The following is a 21,781-nucleotide window of genomic DNA, read 5'->3' on the forward strand; positions in this document are numbered from 1 at the left end:
AGCATTTTTCTTTGCACGGTTTGAATTTTTACGGTTGTAATTAGTTTCCGTGACATGAACTCGCAAATTCAGATCGATCTTGGCAGCGAGCTGACAACTTAAAAATTCAACTCTTTCCGTAATTTATGAGTCTCCAAGAGGTACAAGAATTCCGAGTGTTGCGGTAGAAACGCATGTTTGCTTATCCACGTGAGTGTTCTGGTCCGACACAAAAAATTTGTTCTTTCGTAACGTATGATCAATCGAGCTTTGTTCACATTTTATTCGTGGAACTCATCCAAAAGTGGGTGTCGAACGTGACTAAGCCGTTAGTGATTTCTGTATCTCGATCCACCTGCGAGGTCCGTCCGTTTACATAATTTTCAATTATGCAGAATGGACGCTCTTAATTGCGTTCTCCTTCACCCCTGCAATTGCAGTGACATTTTAATGTCCTTACGATATTTTCTGTTTTATTTCAGACAGAGCTGAGTGAGAGGTTGAGATTGAGGCGGGGTCGCGGCGACACAAGCGAAGACGATGAAGGCCTTCCGCATAGTCCGTGCAATTCACCGACCACCACCGATGCTCTGCTCGACAAGACTGCCATCAAAGTAAGTCCGGCCCTTGCACACAATGGGCACTTCGAAATTGTTATTAACATAACTGTACAGCGGTCTCAACACTCGTGTTAACCATATGTTGTTTCTTGCGACGATGGTGCTGCAGTCGAACGCCAACCGTCTCGATTAGGCATTTGATCTGCCTCCGGCGGAAATTTTAATTTCTAGGTAACGGTCGCCTTAACTATAATTGCACAACGTCCCTGCTGATTATTATGCTTCTGTCCGTTCCCTTGTCAGTTGTGCTCGACCCAGACTTGATATAATTACCGTAAATGTGATTTACCAAGACCAGGGATTAGAACGTGCTCAGATCCAGAAACGAGGATTCGTGCATTTTTTACGACCATTACGCGAAAACCCCACAACAACTTTAATCCGCAGTTCGCATAATGAATTATTACCGACGAAAAGCTGCCATAAGGTTCAGGAATTACGCAACGGATAGGCCCTGTCTTAATCTTAAACGATTTATAACATGCGGGATTGCCAAAAACAACGACGAACAATCATGCTAACTCTCTGATAATCCGATAATTTAAGCGATACTGAGGAATGTCACTGTCGTTTAAAATTATGGAGATTAAGACGAATAAAAGGAAAAACAATGTTCCTGCGAGAAGTGTGCTAAAGGCAGTGATCTTCACTCAAGATATTCATGAAATTAATGAGTGTTACGGTAAAACTGACAACAAACATTGTAAATTGTTTTTAAAAAAGTGGAACGTTGTGCTTCCATCATCACTGATATTTTATTTACTGTTCTAGTAAGACAAGGTAATATTATAATGTTTGAAAACATTAAGGCTCTGTATGCTCAAGTGATATTTTTACTGTGTGCGACACAATTTTATCATCAGTTTAAATTAAAATGTAATGCAAGGTATACATCCTGTATTTTTTAATGAAACAGAACAAAATCTGCTTCACTATCTATACAATTTCACAACTTTTAATCCAGTGATTTAACGAACATTTTTAGTTATAGTGTAATCTTTATTACTTTCACTCCACATCTTGAACTTCCTTTTGTGGAAAGGTCAGGATCATAATAATAAAGCTGGAAACATTTTATTTCTAGCTACTTCTATATTTTTTTTATAGTTTCTCTGTTTTGCAACTGTTAATATTTTTCACGACTTGACCTAAACACTGTGTCACTCAAAAAACATTTTTTAGTGTTAAAAATGTCGTCATTTGTAGCAGATTTCTAAATTTTAACGAAGTGTTAAGCGTAAAATCCCTCCGACACTAGATGACATAAAACGTTATAAATTGGTCATAAAGCAGTACGTATTTTCTCTTTTGGTCGTTCACTTTCAGCAATTTACAACGTTCAATTTTTTAGTACTGACCATGATTATATAATTTTTATTTAACAGCTAGAACTTTGACCTGGAATTAATTAGAGATAAACACAATCTTCCACTTCCTGACTGCATATCTCGACTTTCTTCAGCTGTCACACGCGATATCATTTTTAATAAACATCAACGACACTTCGTCTCATTAATTCAACTGTATTAGAGCAATTTGCATAATGATGAAAACATTGTACAACCACGGTAATTGATGTTTTGTAATAGTGGAAAGTTAATGGTTGAATTAGTGTTGTTGAAAAAAAACGCAAGCTTCTCCGTTGATCTTTTATACATTCATTTTGATCTCGGTGCTTTTATTGGTGTTAAGTCCTGGATGTCGACGGACTGATTGGATTTAATTAGTGAACTGTCTTTTTTTATCCCAAGGTTAATTTCCGCATCGGCAGGTTGTTTGTTGCTCAAGAGTCACTCTAGTGATTCCTGGTCGGATTAAAGTTGTAATTTTTCAAGCGAATTCTTAAAATAGGGGGTTTTCCCCGATCGATTTCCCGAAAATGCCATTGAAACACCTAAAATGCGACCTTTCCGGTTTGTGCGTCTGGTGTTTTGCAGACCTCGATTAAAATACTAGCTTTACGTTATTTTCACCTGACATTTCACTACTAAACCGCGTATATCGGGTTTTCATTGTTTTCTTCCCGCATAACCCAATTAAGGTTTGGTGAAACTCTTTCAGATTTAACGAGTGGAAACTGTGCTCTTGATTGTTTCACTGATGGTTGTTATTTTTGTCTCGGCGTACGATCTCGGAAAACACAACAAAGCGTTACTACTACCTTGGTTCGTCGGGATTTTAACAATTATTCCCAAATCCGACAGTTCTCAACGTCTAATCATGCTCTTACCGAGTCGGCTCTCGAGTGGAAAATATTGAATAAGAACGGTTAAACAATCGCTGCATTAATTTCATTTATTATGACTAATAATTATGTTACAAATTGGGTAATAGGCGGTTCTTATTAAAAATTATATGCGTTGCGTGAGAAAATCAAATCGTTTTGGAACGGTACGTATTAGTCATGTTGGCCAAGAACGGAAATAATAAAACTTTCATTTGTGCTGAAAATATTCAAAACCGGGAAAAATTTTCTGCATTGACTAATTACTGCCTGGACAATTAACGAACTTGATTGGCAATTTGCGACCTAGGTTTGTTTGTTCTGCACTTTAATGGAAATGTTGACAACGCCATTAAACCCCCTCGCCGGTTTCACTTGATACAACAATTCAGTATTATATATTTGCCTTTTTGACTCGGCTCGCATACAAAATACATGTCTTGTGAATTCCCAAGTGAGGAATGAGAACAACGAATGGAATTAATATTTTATGTCGTGTGACCTCCACAGACGGATCATTCAACAATTGGTACTAAAACAATGACGTTGAGCGAGAATTGATTAAAACAAACAACAGTCGGCAGTTTAGTCAGACGTGGTTGTAGGTGTGAAAGAATAGAAATATCTTGTCGAAGGAAGGTATAATGGAGAGTGGTCGCGCAAAGAATGTTGTAAAAACAAGACGATAAATAGCTTATTGAAATTGCAATTATTTTTAACTTTTCCCAGAAACACGCCGCTGGTGGGATTATCAGTTGGTAAGTGGTGGAGAACAATATGCAACCAACTGAACGCAAGTACAGTGAACTGTCTATACTTTGCGAGTTCGTAATAATAATTCAACGGAAGCGAAAATATTTTTTGTTCGCAATGGTATCCGTTAAAAAACGTAATCACAATGAAAAGAGTGAGTGAGTGGAATTTTAGTTTTTTCGGAGAAGAATCGTTCGATTTACTCGTCACTCTGTGCCTTTATTTGATCTTTGGATGGAGTAGTTCATATGTGATCGTTTTTCAATGAATCCAATAACATTCGAACGACGTTACATCCATGAATAGCTCGTTTATTCTTGTAGCAGTTGTAATCACGACATGACAAGGGTTTGATTTTGTCTCCTTCACTATACGAGTGTATTAATTTAATGAGCGTCATTATAGGGAAGTTTTGTATTGGAGGTTGTTTTTATACCTATTGTAAATTAGCTTTATCGATGCAGAGAAAATAATTGTGTAAATTTCATTCACCCTCGGCTTAATTTTCAGGGCAACGTGATCGAAATTTTTTAACAAAAATAGCGCTTCAGTCGGATGAGACTACTTACTTGCTTTTCTTTAAAGGATTTTTTTCTAGATTATTTGCGGTTTTTGTTTCTGCTCATTTACCCACGACATTCAGGACATGAACCGAAGCTTTATTTCAGCTCATTCTTTATCCTATAAAATATGACAAATCCGTGCTCCAGACGACAGTCCTGAGTAGCATTTATTTAAGAAGAATTGCTACGATTTAAAACCGTTAAAAAGTTGTGACGGAGTAGCATTTAACATTGGCCAAACCGCCAAGAGTTTTTAACCCTTCTAACCTAATTACGGGGGTGCTGCGATGAATGGAAGTCATTACGTCTCTGCACAGAACAAGCCAATTTAAAGTTTCTATATAGAACACACCAATTTAAGGTGTAAGACCTACATCTCTGGCCAAGAATGCGACGTCCTCGCTATTACCTATTCACAGACGTGTGCCGGAGTATCTGGAGGTATGTATTAGATAAAATGATCATTTGAGTCTGGATGACGACGAAAAACAATCGTCCTAAATGCGTGGCTTCTACAGTTGACTCGAACGCAGATTTAGGTCAAAGCGAGTGTTCTGCATTAGAGGAAATGAAACCGGAGGATTCGTACAGTTGAAAGTCCCGAGTTACATAATAGTCAGTCGCATAATTGCTATCGCAACATGGAGGGATTCAAACATTTAGTTTACATTGTTCACCTGTAGAAAGTGTACGTTTCGTCTGCAGTGCGAGGCTGAATAGAATCACGGTTTCGCGAGATAGGTACACCTGTGTGTGATGTTCCCAACGAACAATGTTTTGTTCGTCAAGACACTGTTTCAATACAACCCTGCCTTGGATTACCGGAATACGGATTTTTTTACCTTTCGATGCGGAACAGGTAGACTATTTTGTCGTGAAGGGTGCTTTGTACAATTGTAAAATCCGGTCGACAGTGATTTTTATACTTGAAAATTGTTCCAGGATCTCCCCACGAAGTCGCACAGCACTTGCAGTGATGGATCCCTGCTCAGTATGGGTAGCTCCGAGATGGACGAGGTAAATATTGCAAAGTCATGACCGTTTGTCTCGTCGAACCGGGTTGCAAATGTCAAAGGCGACGCTCGTTGGGGGTGCAGCTCGATCGCCAGTTTTCGTGCCTGGAGGTTTAATTTGTTTTTGTTTTTTAGGAGTCTTTCAGTCAACAATCGCGGCACTCTTCCAAGCTGTCGCTGCAAGAAAAGCGATCCTCCGAACAAGGTTTGATTGTTGATAGCGCGACCGATTTGTTTTGATTTTACGTTTTTAGATACTGACCTAGAACTGGGACCATCCACGGCACCGTTGAATCACAGTGCGGCTCACCATCGAGTGTCGGTGAGGCCCAAGAGACGCGCGCCACACAGGAGTAAAAAAGTGCCTCAGGTATGTGTTTCACGAATTCTTGATTATGTTTTGGCATTAAATTGATTTTCCGTGTAGCTGTCGAGCGCCCTTCCAACCACACCGGAAGTAAATGAAGAATCGTCGATCAGAAGTATGACGCCGGAAAACATTTCAAGAGGTCAGTCTCGAGCAACTCTTTCAGATCTATCAGTATCAGTGCATTGCCAGATTCCATACTAACAATACATATTTCGTTCGCCTGCCGAGCGGTTAACGCTTTGAAAAATTATTCAGGAATTTTTTTATTGTGTTGATATTTTTTTTAATTAATAATTACACAACGGTTACAATAATGGCGTTCTCACACTTTTATTTCGACGGTGGATGCTATTATTGTGTATAGTAAAACCGTACGTAATTATTTTCAAAGGAAATAAATGTCACTTTAGTCGTTATTTCATGTTAATTTAGTGAAATTTATTTATCATAACGCGTTTAGTTAAATTGAATGTTAAATGTCCTCCAAATTGGTAATTGGAAAGAGAGTCAGTTCCCTAAAACAGTGGCGTAACCAAAGGAAAAGTGCGACGTCAAAAGTCAATTCATAAATGAAAGTTGTTTTGTTTTCGTTTTTTAAACTATAAGTGTTCGTTCTGGAGGTGGTTGCAAATATGGGAACAGCAGAAGAGTTCCAGTTTTATTGGCAACAACCGTACGAATGATAATGTCAGGAAGAATGAATGTTGGTGTTTGGTGGAACTTTCACTAAACGGAAAACGTTTTTAATTCAAGAAGTCTTTAAGTAATCATCTATTTAATCATGAAATTGCAAAATTAACGAAGTCATTGGTTGGTGAAAATGTTGAAAAAGTGATTGCATCAAATTAATTAAGCGTAATCTGATTAATCTGCACACGTAACATCCAACGTGAGAAATCAAAAGTTTTGTGACCGAAACAAAGAATAGAAGAAAGAGTAATTAAGAATTTTAAACTCATAAATAATTTGAAGATTTGCTTTAATTTGTTGAATTTAATTAAACAATAGAACGGATTGTTATTTCGGTTTTTTTTATCTTGGTATCTAATTTGCGTTACGCCACTAAGTGCGGAGGGCAACAAAGGTAGTTTAGTTTCACTTCATTTCCACTCATCACTCGGCCGCTAATTTAAGTTAAGAATAATTGAGAAAAATCGCGAGCGCTTGTTTGAGCTTGCTGACGCATGGCTTGTCTTTGTTCTTTTGCAGAAACCTTCACAGAGCATTACAGCATGAGCACGAAAACAACACTTACCGAGACCCAATTAAAATGCTCTTCTCTGCCTCCCGGTCTAGCCGCGCCAGGCGGTGACCCCACCAAGCTAAACCGCAGCCGGTCCAACGCGGGGAGCAAGTCGCAGGACCACTTCGCCACCCTCGAAGAGGACGTCGAAAAGGAAGAGAAGACGGACAAGTCATTCTTCGATCGCATCTTTCCACGGAGGAGCGCCAAAAAGCGAAAATCGAAAGAGGAGAAATCCGTTCAAGCGACCCAATCGTATTCGAAACAGACAGTCGAGTCTAGTTCGTATTCGAAGAGGGTCGAATCGAAACCGATCGCGGCACCTAGGTCGGGGGCGGCGTCACGACAGAGAATACAACCGATCGATCTGCCCCCGTCGCCGGATCTCCAGAAGAGAGACTTCGAGTGCATTTTGCCGAAACCGTCGCCTGAAAAGTCGTTCGCCGGGACGTCGCCTCTGCACGCCGAGTTGGAAAGTCGGTTCAAGCAGAGACAAACTTTGAGTACTAGTCTGACACCACCACAATCTCCAAAGTCACCAAGGAATGGCGATTCATCTGTGATATCAAAGGTAGAATTTGTTACTAAGCAGACTGAAATCAGGAGAGATTCGAAAAATGAAGAATTAAAGAGTAAAATGAAGATGCCAGGTTTGTCTTCTCTTCAACAGCGAGTTCTGTCACTCAACGATGAAATTGACGATACTGGCTTCAAATCGTTGACTGACTTGCCAGATGATACTGTTAAACATGTGAAACCGGTAGCGAAATCGCACAGTTTTAAATCTGTCAAGCCCGCCGTCGTAGAACAGGCGGAGAACAAGTATGTGGTTAGCAGAACTAGCGAAACCACGAGTGAAAAAAGAATTTCGGTAACTAAGGCTGCTTCGCTCGACAGCGTCAAACATTTCGAAGAACCTCAACAATTTATCGAAAAAGAAAAGGAACAAGAAATTTCTAACAATAAAGAAGTTAAACGAGAATCGACAGAGTATCGTTCCGAAGTCAAAAAAGAAATCTATAAAGTTGAAAGCAACGAATCAAAAGTCAAAGACGAAGCACCAGAAGTGACAGAACCTCAAATGTCTAATTTTAGTGACCTTGTGTCTGATATTTTCAACGATATCAATAAAGTCACCATATCAGGTCCGAGTCATACGGCCATCGTCAACGTATCGAGTAATAACACGGACAGTTACAATGTTGCCAACACGAAAACTGAAACGCTAACTTCTGGCGAGAAGGTGAAAGAAGTTACCACAAAGGAATCCGTTTCAGTGACGAAAATCCAATTGAAACGAGAGTCCACTCAGATGACACAAAGCACAGTTACAGTTCCTAAAAATACATTACCAGAATTCTTAAATAGACAATTGAATAAAGTGGAGGCAAAACCTGCCAGTAACGTTGTGTTTTCGATGAACTCCCCAAGGATAGTTGACGAACAAAGTAGACCAAAATCTTTGTTCACCACAGTCGAGCAAGAGAAGTCTGTTGCTCAAAATCTTCCAAGAAAATTCAGTCAAGAAGAAATTGAAATTGTGGAAAAAGTCGATGAGGAATCGTCAAAAACCCCGCCGATAGCCACAAGTCAGGTCCAACCGCCACGATTCAAGAAGAACGAGAATAGCAAGAGAAAATCTTCGGTTAGTTCTACGACGACTCCTGAGTCACCTCAGGGGGATAAACCTTTCCTCAGGAGTAGATCGATTAGTTTAGATTCGTTGAAAGGTGAAGGGGAGAGCTCGGATAAATCTTCTCAAGATAGTTTGGACAAATTGGAGGAGAAAGTTGAGGGGGCTCTTGACGCGCCTATCAGAGAGAAAACAGGCTCAGCCGTTGAAACTGTAGTTTTGCGAAAAAAATCTCTCATCAAACAGAAAAACGACGAAGAACCGGAGCTGATGAAAGTGTTCGCTCGTCGTTCTCTGAAGCTGAAAGACACCGAAAGCGAAACCGTGAGCCAGCAAGTCACCTCGATGCTGGCCAACAGCAACGACGCAAAAACTCGGGACAGCGACAAAGAAAATCAAGCGGACTCGCCGCAAGAAGAACGCAAAAGATCCGTCAGCAAGGAGTTCATCAAATTAAAAGAACCACTGAACGAATCAAAAGTGATCAAAAAGGAAGAGATCTCCGACAATCGGGAACCGCTGACCGAAACGATCAAAAGTCCAAGCAAGGAACAACCGAAAATCAAAGAGTCGATAACGGAACGAAAGTTTATCGAAATAACCGAAGTGACGTTGAGGAAGCCGAGCAATAATATTTATTATGCGAGGGCGTTCAGTTTGAATCCACCTAAAGTGAACGAAACGGAAGAAACGAAAGTTAAAAAGCAAGGGAGTTTCAGCGAACGAAGGATAACGGATAATTGGATATCTAATATTAAGAATGGTGATGATTTAATTGAGAGGAAAATTTCGCAAGATGAAATTATCACGGGGATATCGCCTAAAAGTGATTACATAACCGAAGAATTACTCACCGAGAGGAAAAATTTTAATCAGAGGAAAGCCGAATGGGAGAAAAGGGCACAAGAAGCGCAGAAAAAGTCTGTACCGTAATTATGTAAGTTGGTTGAAGCACCCAGTTTGTGGTTTCCCGTACTTGTAAATGTGTTAAGCATGGCAGAAGTTTGCTGTACCTACTTGATTTAAAGCTTTTGTGTAATGAAATTATAATTTTGAGTCATAACTTAGGGTCTGTAACCGACTCGGATGGAAATTAGAAAATTGAAGACCGAAAGACATTACGACGTCATAGGTTTCTAAAATTTGAATATTATTCCGGAAGTTTATTACACAAGTTCGTGAAATATCGTCTTACTGAAGATGTTGCTTACGTTATCCATAATTTTATTCATTGTCGAGCAGAAAATGTTCGGTCGTAGGTCCTGGGTTGTTGCTTAATTGTTTCTGAAATTCGATATAAAAACTATTGGGTTTTTATGATTGGAAATAGCTTTTTGCAAGCTTTACTGTACAGAACTTGAACAGAATCGTGTATTTTATAATATGCCTTTAACTGTGTAAAGTTGCTAAACAAATTACGCTCATTCTTAACTGTATGCAATTGTTTAGAGCGTACAATGATGTCCCGTAAGAGCTGTTGAAATTTAGAATTTTCTCTCACTGCGACAAGGGAGCACTTCATGAAACAATATTTTATATTTTGTTACTTGACTAAAGTAAAGTGGCTGGTACAAAAAGTTGTCTAATGTTCGATTTTTTTATCAAATAATATAAAGATAACAATCGGATGATAAAATAAATACGTATGCTATCTGTTCTACCTATTAAAGCTTTTGTTCCCTTATCTCAGGCGATATGGGTTTTTTAGTTACATTTTTAAATAATAACAAAGCAGTTATTACTTATTGATCCCTTTTTTACAAAAATCTGTTCCTTTAAATTGCCATAACAAGATCAAATTATGTGGCAAACGTCTTACGCTTACGATTGTATTATTTTGTTGCTTGTTGAGTTAATTGGTGCATTCATTTTTATTTATGTAGACATTTGTTTTGCAGATTCGGCGGCATTGGACAGAATAAAGGAAACGATGACCAGGCTTGGAAATAGTTGTAAAAATTTAGTCAGAAACTTAAATAGAATTACGTCAATGTAAATACATATAATATCTGTGTTATTGTGTATAACATCACATTTTTTGTTTTTTTTTTTGTATCTTTTTTTTTATTAAGTTGGTGCCATGTGATGATACCGGCATTAATGATAAAAGTAAATTGTATTATTGTATATTTTATACTGTAGATAAGTGCCTTTTAAAACTTTTTTAATATGTTGATGCAGAATGTGATGAATTTACGACTTGTTTTGATTGTTGACCAATGGAAGAAGCCTTGAGAGTCGTGGTGCTTGAGAGATAATTAAGAATAAAGAATATTGTATGTATACTTCAATAAATGTATGTTAATTATACAGTATGGGAATATGTATAATTATTGATATTAAATGTTGAACTGCAATAAAATATTTATACAAACGAGTGTGTAGTTTGAATGAGCGCGCGCTGTCAACAGTGCTGACAACCGCGCGAGTGAAGTCCCTATCGATGCACTTGTCGGCAGATCGGAAGAAAAATCATTGGGGGGATTAAACTCGATCGCCCTCGCGTCGCGTAGGCCAATGCGCAAGGAAGAATGCACGATTGCACGTTCTGGCTTGTTATGAGTTGGAGTCGGTCACCGCGCCCAACACGATGACTGAGCCTGTGTGTTAAACCGGAAGTGGTGGAGGGCACCTTAACCATGCACGGAGTAATTCAAAGTGTTAAAAATGTCGATCACTCATTATGGAAGTGTTATTTTTAGTGCTCGCTCACGCTATCTGATAATCTCAACATCAGCTCGCATTCTGTATCTCGATTCAGTTATTATCAGTTTTGCGTAAAGAATGGATGAGGGAACGCTGAACGACCTCCTCGAGTGCTCGGTGTGTCTCGATCGCCTGGACACCTCCAGCAAAGTGCTCCCCTGTCAGCACACCTTCTGCCGGAAATGTCTCCAAGAGATCGTGCACAAGCACAAAGAACTGCGCTGTCCGGAATGCCGTATTCTCGTCAGCATCAAGGTAGACGAACTGCCCCCGAACGTGCTCCTCATGAGAATACTCGAAGGGATCAAAAACGCCGTCCCCAAAAAGCAACAAAGGGCGCTGCGGAGTAACGTCCAAGCACCTGCAAACGTCCAACATGCCACTCCTGTGCACCAGCACCATGGGACTCCGGACAGGAAGATCAACAACAAGCAGACCTCCCCACAGCTTGTACCACACCAACCCTACGCCAAAGCTCTCTACGATTATGAACAAAAAGAAGCGGGGTAAGTTACGAAATTGTGTCATATCGAGATAACAATGATGATACTCCACAATCTTGTTTCACCCAATTAACCCAACTTATCACAAATTCAGTATTACTGTATGGGTTGCAGATTGTTTGGGGTATGATAGTGACGAACTCTCGGAAATTATTGTCAATATGTAATTTGGTTTACTTTACAAACACGCTTATCTGATAAGTGTGTTTGTGTCAAGGATAAATCTAGGGGGTGTGTCTCACAGGGGTGAGTCTCTTAAGTTACATAACGGTTCCATTGAGGACCGTCCTCTGTGACCCAAATGAAAAATGAAAGTCTTGCTTATTGATCATAACGACCTTGGGTATGATATCTATCTGATGATAGAGCAAATAAAGGGGCTGCTAAATGATACAAGAGTTGCAGTCCTCAGAGAGTGTTCAGTTCTGGGGTCACTAGGGAAGATCTCGACGTACTGATTAGCATTCAAAGTATTAATTAGATAAATACGATTGCGGGGGTTAAATAATTTTTAGTTAAAAATATCGGTGATTTTTTGGCCAATCACTCATTGTCATTGACGTCAATAAATGGCCCAATTACTATTTATGTGATACAATATAGCAAGCTCAGTAAATATCCCGGATCAATTTAGCTTTCGCAATTTATAGTGAGTTTATCAGCGGAGCGTGGTTGAATTGTTCCAATGGAAGGTGCAATATACATAATACAGTGAAGAGAAGAAAATATAATTCTGTAAAAATTGATGAACCATGACATTTTACAAGATCTGCACAATTATCCGTAATGGAAACACCTGCCTTCATCATTTAATTATTAAGTACGGTTAATACCACATAACTGTACGCAGATTCTCAGAAATCGTACCTTGTTTTTAAAGATTTGTTTTAATAGCATAAATTCTTTTATTTTCTAATTGCTGTTATATTTACGGTAAAAAAAATTGAATTGAGAAATGTTTTGGATGCTTTGTATTGTGTTACAGCTACAGGAGACACAAACATTTGGAAAATTTGTTCCCTAAAATAAGTCTAAGAATGTTTTGGATGTTTGGCGTTTCGACCAGTTCTGCGGTACTATTTCAGGTGTTGTTCATTTAGACTTTAGAGAATTGAAAATTTCCGCCATGCAAATAAAAAATTGAATATTATTCAGTGAGCGGATTATATGGGGTATTATTTATTTACTCGTGAGGATGATTTTGTGTCACGAGCCGTAGGCGAGTGGCATAATTCATCAGAGCGAGTATGTAACAGCCATTATCCGCGAGTAGAATACTATACTTTTTCTACGACGCTGAAGAGAAATTGATCAATAAGTTTTATTATTAGACAAACGCATTAAAAATTGCGATTGGACAATTGGACTATAAACTAGTTCCTAGGTATGATATTTGCAGCGAGTTTTGAAATATTATCCAACGGGCCGTGGGTAATGAATCATGTTATCCAATGGAAAACACTTTAATAATTACAGTAATATGCAATAGGAGTAGTAAAAAGTTTCTTTATTGTTATTGTATTACTATTAGTAGGTTTCGTAAACATTAATTTTTGATAAAAGTACATATACGAAAATTACAAAATGTGTAATACTTATTTCGTCAAAAAGATAAAAAAAGAATTTTAATTTGATGGTGTGTGTCATTGTTTTCAGACGATATAATGGATGTATCTCAATCAGATTATCAGGCTTTTCAAGTGCAATCAACGTTGTAGGTAAAAATATTGTTGCCTAATTCGGCAAAACAAGTTTTTTTACTTGCTTTACAACATTTCATTTTCTCAAAAATGTAGAATGCAAGAGACGAAGCAAGAATTTCGAATGATGTCATAATTGACTAACTCGTTTTCGCAGAACTGCCATCACGGCAATAAGAACTGACTGCAGCGTCAATCAAGCAACTTTTGCTTTAATTATCTTCCTTTTTTCTACTTTTTCGTCTAGGAAATAACGGTTATTGCGTTGAATAATTTACAACAAATTGACGAGTGCAGATAAACCGTGTAACCGTAAATACCTAGTATGACTAATGTAAACATTATACAATTGTTAATAGAAGAAAACTATTGTTAATGTTAATTTTGCTACTATTATATTGTCACTTATCAACGCTTTCCTGATAACTCAATTAGTTTTGTGATTCAAAATAGGCAAACAACCGATTTAAACCCGCCACAATTTATGCACACTGCAGTAATAGGTACCTACTACAAAAGCTGTTAATGTAATATTTTATCATAAAAAAGCTTTAATTATTAACGATTAAATTAGCTCGTTGAGCGAGAACTGATACATCTTTCGTTTACATTACTCTAATACGATTTTTTATCATATTGTATATTTACACATCATCTTTTTGTGAACATTTTTGTACCATGAGGACATTATTGATTCGTCTTTGTCCAATTTGCGTTGCGATGTAAATTTGAACCGTCAGAGAAATCTCTGATTAACGATTCTAAAAAGCGAAATACAGACGTACCACTGTTTGTTTTGTTAGCTGCTATAACATTTTTGAATTTAGAACGGTTTCAGGAATCCGTCCGAAAAATCAAAAATTCCTTCACGATAAAATCTAACGACGGAATATATTTTTTATCGTATTTTCTGCGCGCTTATTTCAATCATATTCTGCTGCGAAGTCGGCAAAAAAGTACTTTGTCGGTTCAGTGGTCTTCTGAGATAGGGTTCTCTATCTGAAATTACATTATTAGAGGTATGCGGGTTTGATCGATAGAGGAGTCTCGGGAGAAGGAATGTTCTAGTGACGTAATTTTTTTTTATGGATTCATTCACCAATCTATCGTCGGCACGAATCGCAAATCACTGATTCATTGAGACCCTTGATACTTTTCCACAATGGACGTGTATTCGCTATTAATCTCGTTGAATTATCTCGACGATCCAATCGACGCGAGTTGCAATCATAAACTTGCAGAAGAAGCAGGAAGCTAACTGGAAATCGGCTAACGATAACGGCGGAAGCCAAAGATAATTTATCTACATTGGGAGTAGCATTTTGTGCGAAAATTAAAAAAGGCTATACTTATAATAGTCTCATTTTGGTTTATTAAAGCTTTGTAAAAATTAGATTTTTCTAAGGGATTGTGTTTTTTGTTATTTTTCAGTGATTTGAGTTTCAAACGTGGCGACATAATATTTCTGAAGAAGAGAATCGATGCTCACTGGTACCAAGGAGAATGTGCCGGAAAACAAGGTCTTTTCCCCCTAAGTTACGTCCAGGTATTAGGATTCGTCTGTTCTGGTTGTTTTCCTTTCACACCGTCCGTTTTCAGATCATAACTCCTCTACCTAGTCACGTTCCTCAGTGCAAGGCACTTTACGATTTCCAAACGGACAAACACGAGGAAGAGGGTTGTCTCGTTTTCAAAGAGGGCGACATAATCAACGTGATCCGACGAGTCGACGAGAATTGGGCCGAGGGAAAACTCGACGGGAGGATCGGAATTTTTCCTCTGACTTTCGTCGAATTAAATAATCTGGCACGCTCTCTCATGAAACTATCAACAAAGTAAGTATTTGTTTTACCACATTTAACATGTGTTTTTCTAATTCGTGCTAAAATAACTCGATTAAATAAACCAGCCGTAAATACGAGCAACTGATTTATATCATCGAGATTAGAGTCGGCGATCAAGGTTTTGCCAGTTTTTTCATACAAATCTGAGATGTTTTCGTTATCGCAGTGCCCAACCGGGACCGTCGAGAGTTGCGCCACCAACCCCGACAACTGAAGACAGTACCCCGTTGATACCGACCGACCATTCTAGAACAATAGTGCCACAACCGGCGCAACAAAATGTCCCTATTTTCGTCCAGCAGACTCCGGTCCATCAAGTTTTGGTCACGTCGGATTCCAGCTCGACCGTCAGCTCTGGAAGCTCGTCGACCACGACGCCCAACGTGTCTTCCAGTAACACTTCGTCGAATTCGAGCACAGCGCCATCTTCGCCGGCCTCGCCGCCGCCGCGCTCTCAACCCGGGGTCCCGCGCGGCCTGGTCCAGAAGCCGGATCTTTTGTTAAATTCGACTGCTTGCAGCACCCCTCAGCGTTCCCCTAACGGCGCCGCGTCGAACTCCAACCACCCCGAAGGTCGCTCCCACCAGCACAACAAAGAGAAGCGTCACAGTTTCACGGGTCTGACTCCCGTCAACTTCAACAAAAATACTCACCGACACTCTGCCGAGATAGTAACGGCAGAGACCCAATCGCAGAGCGGCCACGGCCACGACAGGAACAAGAGATCCGGCAGCGCGAATCCGGACGAAATAAAATTGCCGGCGCCTTACGTGGCGTTGTATCCGTACAAGCCGCAGAAGGCGGACGAGCTGGAGCTGCGCAAGGGAGGCATCTACATGGTGACGGAGCGGTGTCAGGACGGGTGGTACAAGGGTACGTCGAATCGCACCCAGAAGTGCGGCGTGTTCCCGGGGAACTACGTTGCATACATGAAGGGGTCTTCGTCCGATCCAAAAGTTGCCGTAAGTTTCACAAGGAGTGGCAAAAGTGTGACTTCGCCACGCCAAACCTATAACAATTTACCCCCTGAGTTGCCGCCACGTTCTGTTAGTCCTGCTACTGCAACAAATACTATTTCGTCCAGCTGGCATGGACAGCAGGAAAATGCCGCTGTGCCTCTAGGACGCAGTAGTAGCGCTGTTATGTCCAGTGTGAACACGACACATCTGAGTTTGGGTAGTGCAACAGTTGCAAAGCCTGCAGAGAAGGTTTGTTCAATTGTCGTTTGTTTAACCGTTTGCTTGTTTCTTTTGTGGTTACTGTGACATGTGTCCATTTACTAACCATCTAAACAACAATAAAGTCGTATCTGATTAACTGCCAGTAATTGTAGAGTTTGAAGTTGCATACGCGGCCCGAAAACTATTTTGTCGCTTTGTGTAAAATGATTCGAATTTGTCGTCGTGACGAGATCGTTTTCGGGACCGCATTATTTGTGCTGAACGCGTTTCGGACGCGCATACCGATCACATAAAATAAAAATAGTGGTTATGTCTGGCAGTGCAAGGACCGTAAGGAAAAGGGTACTGTCGGTTTAATGCGTAGACTTACTAGCATTAAACGATCCAAGTCACCGCCTCCATCCTCATATTCCATGGATAATCCTGTTTTCGAAGATTCGGTTAGTGTTGCTACAGCGCATCCTGTCCATGTCAGGTATACAAAGAAAAATATTTTTTCCTTTTTTCTCTTGCATGCCGTTATAACTTTGTTTTGTTTGCTTGCATTGTAACGTTCAATTAAGAAAAAGCCAACCGTGTCACTGTACATAAATGAGCTTAATTATGTTAATCGTTTGCAGTGTTTATTTATCTAATTCTAACGGAAGCGAACGGTATTAATACTCGTTGCTTTTACGGTCTGACCAATTTCCTCAGCCGCAACGCCACCGAAGCCGTTTAAACTTTAACTCACTTCTGATGTGGACGGGAACGTGTTATTTTAGGTGATTCTCGATTAAACTCGGAATCGCGCCGATCTCGTTAACGTTACATTAATAAACACGTTGAGTTACTTATTGATTCTGTATTTTATGACGAGGCTCCAGTTAATGATGCCTGGCTTTAAAAATATCAAAAAGTTTCTTCTTTACTGCTTCTTTTTATTACATCTGTCTCTGTAGTTATTTGTGACAATAGATCTTTCGCTGATTAAAACTAAATTTAAAAGACACTACTACATCTTTCTCAGTTCGGTCCCCTTCAATGTTTTATGATTTCACAATACATATTTCTTTTCATCTTTTCTTGCTCAGCCATTGTTTCTAAATCGTACTTCAGCAATTTTTAGTTGGTCTGTGTATTTCTAACGGGTGTTTTTTTTAAATTTGGCGTTGAAGAGTCGATTGTGAGCGCGCCACCGGATTCCAACTCGTGATCAGTTGTTTAAATCTAACCTTACTTTTTGCGTGTTTTCAATATGGATTTTGAAAAATCAGTCTTTTTAAATCTAACCTCACTTTGTCCGTTGTTTGTGTCACGACCTGTTACATTTTAACCGGCCTCCGGCCTGTTCAAAATGTAGTTTGAGTGATCCCCGCAGAGCGCTAGTGTACGGGCGCTTTTTGGGGATATTATTCATCTGAAGTTTTTGTCACCGAGAATGTTTCTTGTTAAAATGACATTTTGAATTTGAAGTCAAAAAACTCTTTGTTTTTTGCTGTTTTGAAATTAAATTTTTGAATCTTTCCCATATTGTTAGTAGTTTTTATGTTTAGTGTTCTCTGTTATATTGCACATTGATTATTATTTAAGGGTGAAGCACCTGTTTTGTGGCCCCCTCATCGGCGGAAATTGGCTCTTTCTCGGAAACATTTTCATAATGCATTTTTAATAAAATTACATTACATAATACAGCAGGCCGTGGTTTGTGTTTTTAATCTGCAGTTTGAAAAATCATTCTTTTATCATATTTTAAAACGACTTTTTATCACTAGTTAACATTTTGGGTCGTTTGCGATGGTCTCATTACTAGCGGATTATTTACCTACCCTGTAATAAGACGAGTTGTTCATTTAAAATGGACTCTTCAACGCCAACTTCGACGCCAAATTTAAAGAAACACCTTTTATACTTGCTCTTTTCTCTTTTTCGTGTGTTTTTATTCTCGCGCCCTTATCTCTTATTAACAAAGCATTTTCTTGGTACTTTTCGATCCTATTCTTTTTAATAATTTTTTGTTTAAATCTTTTTTCACTGACTTTATCATACCGCAGCCTTCCTTATTGGCATTTCTTTATATTTCATTTTTAACACCGTTAACAACTACATATTTCATAGCTTTTATTAATGTTTTTAAGGTTTATTGTTATTCGTATGTTTTGTTTTTTATTTATTTTTTTTCATTATACATATTGAAATCTTTTTTTACAATATATTTATTCACATTTTATCTGTCAATTTTATGTCTCGTTAATGCACTATTCTTCTGTTCACTTTGTCATTTACGAATAATAAATATGTACAGTACAGACAAATAAAACTGGGACAAAAATGACAATCACATAAGTCAAAATTTACAAATTTGCATCGTTTAATTACGGCTCTATCACAAATAGGTTAACTTTGGTATGACATATGTATTATAAAGGGTGTTTTTTAAAATTTGGCGTCGAAGTAGGCGTTGGAGAGTCGATTGAGATATCACCACTCACTCGTGTAAAGCGTAAGATTTAAACAGCTGATCCGTGATCCGTAACCTGTATAGTGCGTTCACAATCGACAGTTCAACGCCTACTTCGACGCCAAATAAAAAAAAACACCCGTTATAGACACTGACAAATATATTGACAATTCAATGGTCTGATTTACATAGATTAAATTTTAAGTGCCCCAGTTTTATTTGTCCACGGACCTTATGTCATATGTTCACCAATCCTTAGAAGGACCTTCTTATTTCTTTTTTTTTTTTTCAAAAATTCTTAATATTTTCCCCTCTATTTTATTCTCTTTAGATATTTTTTTAAATATTATATTAAATGTTTTTCTATTTTCGTTTTTAATTTTTTTTTTTTTTTTGAAAAATTCTTTTTATCCCTAGTAGTACCTGCATTAGAGTACCTCGAAGCTATTTTGTTTTCTTTATATTTTTTAGTTTTCAGTTCACTTCATCTTGCATTCTTTTTAAATTTTTCCTCCACATTTGTTTATAGATTTTTTTAAATTTTATTCTTTATGTGTCAAATCTACTGTAATTGGTTTGCCGCAGTTGCATTCTTCCAACGCTCTGTATATTTGCGTTTCTTAGAATCTCTTTAACACAGTAGCTACCTTTGGATGGTTTTTAAACGTTGTTCTCTCCATTTCTCTTCTTTATTGTAAGTTTCTCTCTTAAATCTTTTATTTTAACCACTTTGTGTCTTTTATTTCTCTCTTGGTAATAATATTTCAACTGTTTGCATTTTCCCAAAACATATTTTATTTGATATTTTTAACCGAAAGTAGCACTTGGCTTCTTTTGTATACGCTAAAAACAAATGAAAAATTCACGTTGTTTCACATGTTTGTAGCTAGATTCACTTATCTTTATTCTCGAGTTTTAAAGGAGTATTTAGAAAAATAGTTTTAGTGTCGGACTGAAAGCAAATTGTAGAGTACCTGAGTGCTTCTGGAACGATAAGAATAAGATTTGTAATTGTGCATCCATGTGACCAAACAAACCGCTTAACAAAAGCGCAGTGCGGTTACAATAACATAATGCTTGTGCATGTAAGTGAGTGTTTACCTTTAGGTCTGGATCTTGCCCGAGCCAACTGCTGCAAATACAGCCGGTCGAACATCACCGTCTTTTTGGTTCGACTTCTCAGCGCCTTAAACATAAAGAACGTCCCAGTGTTCTTACGCACAATCTAAGGTGTGTCTGCACGTACAATAATAATTCGATAACCCATCACGTAGCTCGATATTTATTTCGCTTGCTTTCGCTTCATTGTTTGTCTTGATTGTACATAATAAGTGTGATGATAATATCTATTGCTTTTGAACGCTTCGATTTTTGTTCGAAACATGTTTTACACGAGTGGGAATTATAGAACGGCGGAGAATCCAGCAGGAAGCTCCACCTCAAGCCCAGACATCCATCACCATCGAAAGTCAAATTCGTTAGACGCCGGAAATCGCGCGAAAACAGGCGTGCAGACCGTGCATGAGTTGTTCAGATGCGAAATTCCATATCCGCCCAACAGCGAGTATGAATTGGAGTTGCAAAAGGACGATCTGATCTATGTACATAAGAAAAGGGAGGACGGATGGTATAAAGGAACGTTGCAGCGGACCGGCAGGACGGGACTGTTTCCTGCCAGTTTCGTAAAACCCGCTTGAAATAGATTAAGGTGTTTAAAATTTATACTAGAACGGAGGTCGTCGAGTCGGATGGTCCCGGCCAAAGGTTCTAAACCGTAACCAAATAGATAAAATTGTATTTGTTATTAATTAGCTCAATTAATCGTGTCCACGTAGCCATGACTGTTACTCTACTTAGATTTATTCGCCATTGTTTCTTTTTAGGGTAGGGAATTTGTAAATAACAAGTTTTAAAGTTGTATAAAATTGGTATTTTTTTAGGTATAGTCGTAAAGAGTGAAGGCTCTATCATTGCAAATGATGTATAGATTGAATAGGATACATGATGTGTTCAAGAAAATGTATTTACATTGAGTTACATAATAATAATTTTAATTTATTGCGAACAATTGTTACCTAAAGACATTATTTATTGGGGTGGCGGATTTTTTTATCGACATATCACGATTTTTTCTTATTTTAATTTGCTCTATTTTTTGGATTTTTCTCTAATTTTTATTTTGAAAATCAAACAATGACTGAATATGAAACAATTGTGTTGATTAGTAATATGAAATATTTTTTATCCATGTGGATTAACAAAATATTGTAAATTCAAGTGTATTCTGGTATAATATTACATTTAATTGCAACATTAGTCATTCTCTACCCCATTACCCTTACGGCATATTACTGTATCCCTGTAGATGGCTTCGTTCTTCATTTAATTAAAAAAAAATGTTTAAATCATCTTAAATTTAAGGTTCATTTACGAAGGTTACGTTCTCATTCCTAAGTAAATCCGAAAATGTGTGATACTTCCTGCAAATAATTTCAACCATTGCCAACAAAGTAAGGCAATCTGCCAGTGTGTGGTGTTTTTATTATTTTATGTCAAACCCTTGTTTGCAAATCACGGAGTTGATCCATTAATTCCACTGTGGGAAGAATGTTTCATTGTTAAAAACTTCTTAATTTTGTTGTTGTTTTCCACACAGATTAGAAAAGTGATCAAATAGACTTTTAAAATACACTCCCCGGCAAAAAAGCGAAACACTAATTAGTCAACAACAAATTTATTCCCCTAATACCTATTTTGATGTATCTTGAACAAGAGCCGATGATAGCAAACATAACCTTGAGCATTAGCGTAGGGTATTTTCGCATAAAAACAAATTTTCTGCTTAAAGAATCTTCTTTTCTTAAATTTACCATTTTTATAATAATCAACCAACCTGGTTAGATTTTATATCTTTTGATAACTTTTGTAATTTTTTGTCAACGGCTAATTTAAGTGCAGAACGTAAAAAAATGCCTCTAGCTGGTTTAAATATTCCCGAGCATTTGTTTG

At 38.1% G+C, this 21,781-nt stretch overlaps 2 protein-coding genes across 12 annotated transcripts in view; both read left to right on the forward strand.

Moving 5' to 3' along the window:
- LOC138133218 (fap1 adhesin) overlaps nucleotides 1–10,775 on the forward strand; it is a 48,882-nt gene extending 38,107 nt beyond the window's left edge. For 7 of the 8 annotated variants that reach the window (XM_069051044.1, XM_069051045.1, XM_069051042.1 and 4 more), the window contains 7 exons: nucleotides 462–593; nucleotides 5,082–5,156; nucleotides 5,288–5,357; nucleotides 5,407–5,522; nucleotides 5,580–5,661; nucleotides 6,732–9,335; nucleotides 10,297–10,775. In XM_069051044.1, the coding sequence (XP_068907145.1) occupies nucleotides 462–593; nucleotides 5,082–5,156; nucleotides 5,288–5,357; nucleotides 5,407–5,522; nucleotides 5,580–5,661; nucleotides 6,732–9,331 (3,075 nt within the window). In that variant the 3' untranslated portion in view covers nucleotides 9,332–9,335; nucleotides 10,297–10,775. Of the gene's footprint in view, nucleotides 1–461; nucleotides 594–4,650; nucleotides 4,999–5,081; nucleotides 5,157–5,287; nucleotides 5,358–5,406; nucleotides 5,523–5,579; nucleotides 5,662–6,731; nucleotides 9,336–10,296 lie in introns of those variants that run through there. The other variant, XM_069051049.1, reaches the window with a different exon arrangement.
- Nucleotides 10,776–10,903: 128 nt separating this feature from the next.
- Nucleotides 10,904–21,088, forward strand: LOC138133220 (E3 ubiquitin-protein ligase SH3RF1-like). Of its 4 annotated transcripts, XM_069051050.1 has the most exons (8): nucleotides 10,904–11,046; nucleotides 11,101–11,610; nucleotides 14,739–14,853; nucleotides 14,907–15,142; nucleotides 15,318–16,359; nucleotides 16,653–16,807; nucleotides 19,880–20,002; nucleotides 20,181–21,088. In XM_069051050.1, the coding sequence occupies exons 2-8, from the start codon at nucleotides 11,183–11,185 to the stop codon at nucleotides 20,467–20,469; spliced, it is 2,388 nt and encodes a 795-aa protein (XP_068907151.1). In that variant the 5' UTR covers nucleotides 10,904–11,046; nucleotides 11,101–11,182; the 3' UTR covers nucleotides 20,470–21,088. The 4 variants fall into 4 exon arrangements, with proteins under 4 accessions (XP_068907151.1, XP_068907153.1, XP_068907152.1 ...); XM_069051052.1 differs by having other exon boundaries at nucleotides 10,908–11,610; nucleotides 15,318–16,113; XM_069051051.1 differs by lacking the exon at nucleotides 19,880–20,002 and having other exon boundaries at nucleotides 10,908–11,610.
- The last annotated feature ends 693 nt before the right edge of the window (nucleotides 21,089–21,781 follow it).

This window comes from Tenebrio molitor, chromosome 6 (assembly GCF_963966145.1).
Source record: "Tenebrio molitor chromosome 6, icTenMoli1.1, whole genome shotgun sequence".
Classification (NCBI taxonomy): Eukaryota; Metazoa; Arthropoda; class Insecta; order Coleoptera; family Tenebrionidae; genus Tenebrio; species Tenebrio molitor.

What these genes read in the sequence shown, in the direction of transcription:
- LOC138133220 (XM_069051050.1), top strand. Translation starts at nt 11,183, where the DNA reads ATGGATGAGGGAACGCTGAACGACCTCCTCGAGTGCTCGGTGTGTCTC. An exon ending in TATGAACAAAAAGAAGCGGG is followed by an intron (nt 11,611 to 14,738) that starts GTAAGTTACGAA and finishes GTTATTTTTCAG; the next exon opens with TGATTTGAGTTTCAAACGTG. An exon ending in GTTCTTACGCACAATCTAAG is followed by an intron (nt 20,003 to 20,180) that starts GTGTGTCTGCAC and finishes TGGGAATTATAG; the next exon opens with AACGGCGGAGAATCCAGCAG.